At 39.6% G+C, this 4177-nt stretch overlaps 1 protein-coding gene across 1 annotated transcript; it reads left to right on the top strand.

The window, feature by feature from the left end:
- The first annotated feature begins 973 nt into the window (after positions 1 to 973).
- Positions 974 to 2001, top strand: LOC131332687 (uncharacterized). The gene is made up of 2 exons (XM_058366985.1): positions 974 to 1480; positions 1912 to 2001. The coding sequence occupies exons 1-2, from the start codon at positions 974 to 976 to the stop codon at positions 1999 to 2001; spliced, it is 597 nt and encodes a 198-aa protein (XP_058222968.1).
- The last annotated feature ends 2176 nt before the right edge of the window (positions 2002 to 4177 follow it).

The following is a 4177-nucleotide window of genomic DNA, read 5'->3' as shown; positions in this document are numbered from 1 at the left end:
CTGGTAGCATATATATAGAATAAAAGGACTATTAATACCCGTCCATCCTTCAGGACACGTACGTTTTGTTTTCACATTTTTTTAAAGTTTGTAGTGAAGAAAATTAGGATATATTAAGAATAGGGATGAAATTAAGGGATATGTGGGATTGTGAGAATAATAAACTGTACATAATTAATGCATGATTGCTTGTATTATTACTTACTTAGTGTTTATGAACTGAAGAGAAAGATAATCATCATGAAGATAAAGGATGAAAGTACAACCTAAATATGACATTATATGCTAATTCTGATCTGATACAGATATATACTAAAGTATATAAAACACTCCTTTCGCTAAACAGATCGAGGTTTTTGTTTTTCCTTCCTAATCAAGAGATCGAATCCACCGATGATGACCTGGCAGAACAATAGTCGTGCTCCCAACCATGAACTTAGTCGTGCTCCCAACCAGAATTGTGTGGTTATGGAGTTGTTCGGAGCTAAAGTTTGAAACTGTTTTCCGAAAATCTCTCGAACATTTAAAATTTGTGAGTGCAAGAATTAAAAGCGCGAGCAAATAACAAGAGTCAAGAGTGAAAGCCATTTTAAAAGATTATGTTATTAAATCCGAAAAACTACGTAGCAATGCTCCTGGACCACCGAATAATCTCACCTAAATTTATACTAGTAATTCCCCACTTTTATTTAGTGCCATCATTCCTGGGGTGTTTTTCCAATTTCAATTAAAAACAATACCGCGCCGTTCGCTCCACCAACATTTACCTTCCAACGTCCCATATTCTCCAACCGTCAAATAAACCATGGTTAAACCCCCCCCCCCCACCCAGAGAATTCCCCAACCCAACCATGGTTAACATTTCCTCCTTCCTTTCCCATTTTAAACCCATCATCATCACAATTTCACACCCAAAACTCGCAACATAAACCCAGAAAACTAGAGAGAGAAAAATCAAGCAGTTAACTCTTCAATGGCGTTCTACGGGTACGAAGAGGAGGAGGTGTGGAAGTGTCTAAAACACCCTTCCAGGCAGCGGCCCCGCAACGGGATCTGCCCCGTCTGCCTGCACGACCGCCTCATCACCCTCTGCCCCGACTGCGCCAACGTGCGCCCCTGCGCCTGCTGCCCGGCCAACACCACGACGCCGTCCTCGTCGTCCTCTTCGGTGTCGGACGGAGGGCCCGGCGAATCCGGGCCCTTGTCGAGCCTCATCGACGACGACGGCGAGCCTAACAATTTCCGGCGATCGCGATCTGTCGCGGTTCCGTTCTTCCGTTCGAGGCTCGCCGGGGACAGAGAATCCGGCGGGAAATTTCCTCCGGCGGCGGGGACTCGGAGCAACTCGTCGATTTGGTCGGTGTTCAGGACGCACAAGAGTAAAAAAGGCCAAGAAAATAATAAAAGAGGCCAAGAAGAAGTGGATGATTACGAGCAGCGAGTGGTAATGAGGTCGAGATCGGTGGGCGTGGCGGCGAAGGTAAAAGGGTGGTACTTTCCTAGCCCGATCAAAGCTTTCCGGCAATCGAAGACGTCGAAAGTTGTTCAAGAACGGTAGGCGCCATAGCGCAGAGGATAATAGTGTTTTTCCGTACGAATTATGAGAATTCGTTAATGTTACGTGCACAAACATCGGATACAGATATGACCGGAACAGTCCAAAGATATGACCGGAATAGTCCGATTCTCACGTAGTATTCAATAATAGAGTATTATACTTAATGTGTATCGGATGATTCTTAACATATTTGTATCCTGATACGTGCCCATGTCGGAGCGTAATATCCCTCCAAAGAACTAATCTTGTTTGAGATCATTTCGCAATTTTAGGTTTTGAGCCGAATGAAATTGAATTGTGATTGTAAATTTGGCTATACCATAACTTTTGTACCTGTTTCTTGTTCTGTCAAGGGAGAAGTCGCTGGGAGAGTTAAAAAGGGGAATGATTGTACAGGAAATATATCTATTGAGGATCTGGATGTTGACATACTAATATCTTGAAGATATTGTGGAAGAACCGCAGTGCAAATCCCACGGCAGGTCCTTCCTTGTTAGTGTAATTAATAAGGTTCTTTTGTTAGTAATCTTACGTTAGCAAGGCTTTAATTAGTCCCCGCAAGTGGACGATAAAGTTGTTAATTGCCTCAGATTTAATCAAAGTGTACGCTAGCTCATCCTAATAATAATTTAAAAAAAGCTCTTGATTTATGTGTAACAGTAGTAGAGTGACCCGTTACACTAGTTGATATTATGGCGTAGGGTAAAATTTTCATTACATTAGCAAGCAAGAAGGGAGTCCTGAATTTTGGGCGATTACTATTTTGGAAGTGGTTTGGTAATGGAGTAGTTATTTCAATAACATATATCATGATTGAAGTGCCAAGGGGGTCACTACATTAGTACGTCGTTGAGTGCATTATTGGACATGATGGCAGGGCACGTTGAGAACCTTAACTACTAGGATTGAAAGCAATCAATACTTTATACAAAGAGAATAAGTTCTATTCACCATCGGTGTAAAATCATATTTTTCTCCCACAGTTAATTATGGGTCCCACCGAACGTTTATTATTCTAATATAAACCGTTCATATTATAAGACCTGCAGCATAGTATTGTCATGCAAAACCGAGCGTCTATTATTGTAATAAACATATGATATGGTCTACAAAATGAATGGTTCAGATCAACAATAAAAACATGGTAAAACCGAATAAGACGGTAGTGAAAAAGTGAAATTTTTCACCGCCGGTGGAAAGAATTTAATCTCTACAAATACAAATGTATTTAAGCCTTAAAAAACTTTATAATTCCTCATTTGATCCAAACCCATCCTTAAAATAGCTTTTTCTCACTTGACTCCCCTCCCTCACTCGGCCTCTCTCCTAGTTTTACTTTTTTTTTTTGCTTTTCCCAAATTAATTCTCTTCACCCTAAGGAAGCAATTCCCCACGAAAATAAGCTCATTTTTTGCACAACATTTGGGTCCCACCTATCACAACGTATTAAGCAGTGTTAAAACCAAATACTAAAATGTCAGCATATTCACCGAAAAGACTTTTTTTTTTCCTTACATCAAACGGGCACAGCACTAGAGTATGGTGTATGTGACAAAAAAAGTCGAAGTCAATATTTTTTTTACTGTCCAGCCTATCACCAAACGGGGACAACGCTAGTGTAAACTTAAAAAATACTTCTCGTCAATACTTCTCGTTACTGCCGGCTCTGGGCTAAGGCCCATGAGGCGTGGGCCTTAAGCTCCCAAAAAGTGTCAAAAAATAGGGCCTACTTATTTTTAGGACTTAGTATATATGTGTTGTTTTAGGGCTCAATTTTAAACCCAAGAAGACATTTTACACTTACGGCCCAATGGCCCAAAAAATAGAACACGCAATGCAGGAAAAAAACAAAAAGGAGGAAAAAAAGGTGGGATCGCCAAAAATCTCCGGGGCTCTTCAAAATTATTCGGTGTGGTGGGTGCATGGATGCATCTTTTCCTCCCCTTAAATGCTACTACTCCAGTACTTTCCATTACAAACAAATACTATATCCGAATCAAAATTACTTAGTGTGATCGACTTTTTATTTAATTTTTCGTTTACAATTATTAAGGACATCACTTTCGAAGATCGTTTTAGGCCTCCAAAATCTTAGAACCGGCCCTGCTTCTCGTGTAATTAAGCAAGGATTTATAAGTACTCATAAATAACACAGCAACAGATCACAACGAAGATATATATCTCATGATTTCTCCATCTTTGAAAGAGGTTCATCAACTCTTTTTATAAGTACTCATAATTAAGCAAGGATTTATAAAGTATATTGAAATACTTCTATTAGCTAGTGGAAAGTTGACGCGGTCTTCTACAAAGATCCGTTCTGCATTTGGGATAATGCTTTCTTTCCCATTGGTTAATTATACTTAGTTTGAATCTACTTTCTTCCCCTTTTTTTTGAAAGGCGTTTGAATCTACTTTCTTCAAATAACTACAGATCCCATGAAGGTTTACTAATGATTTAGTGATCATGTCTGAGTACTACAATATTTTGGGTACCATTTGATACTATATCACTATTGTATGAATAGATTAATGTTCCACATTTACCATGTAATGGAGCACATGCTACAAATGCAATGGTAACACCTCACATGATGCCCAAAATACGGTATTCAGATA

The sequence above is a fragment of the Rhododendron vialii genome, chromosome 7a, assembly GCF_030253575.1.
Source record: "Rhododendron vialii isolate Sample 1 chromosome 7a, ASM3025357v1".
NCBI classification, from domain to species: domain Eukaryota; kingdom Viridiplantae; phylum Streptophyta; class Magnoliopsida; order Ericales; family Ericaceae; genus Rhododendron; species Rhododendron vialii.
This window is presented reverse-complemented; position numbering and strand designations above follow the sequence as displayed.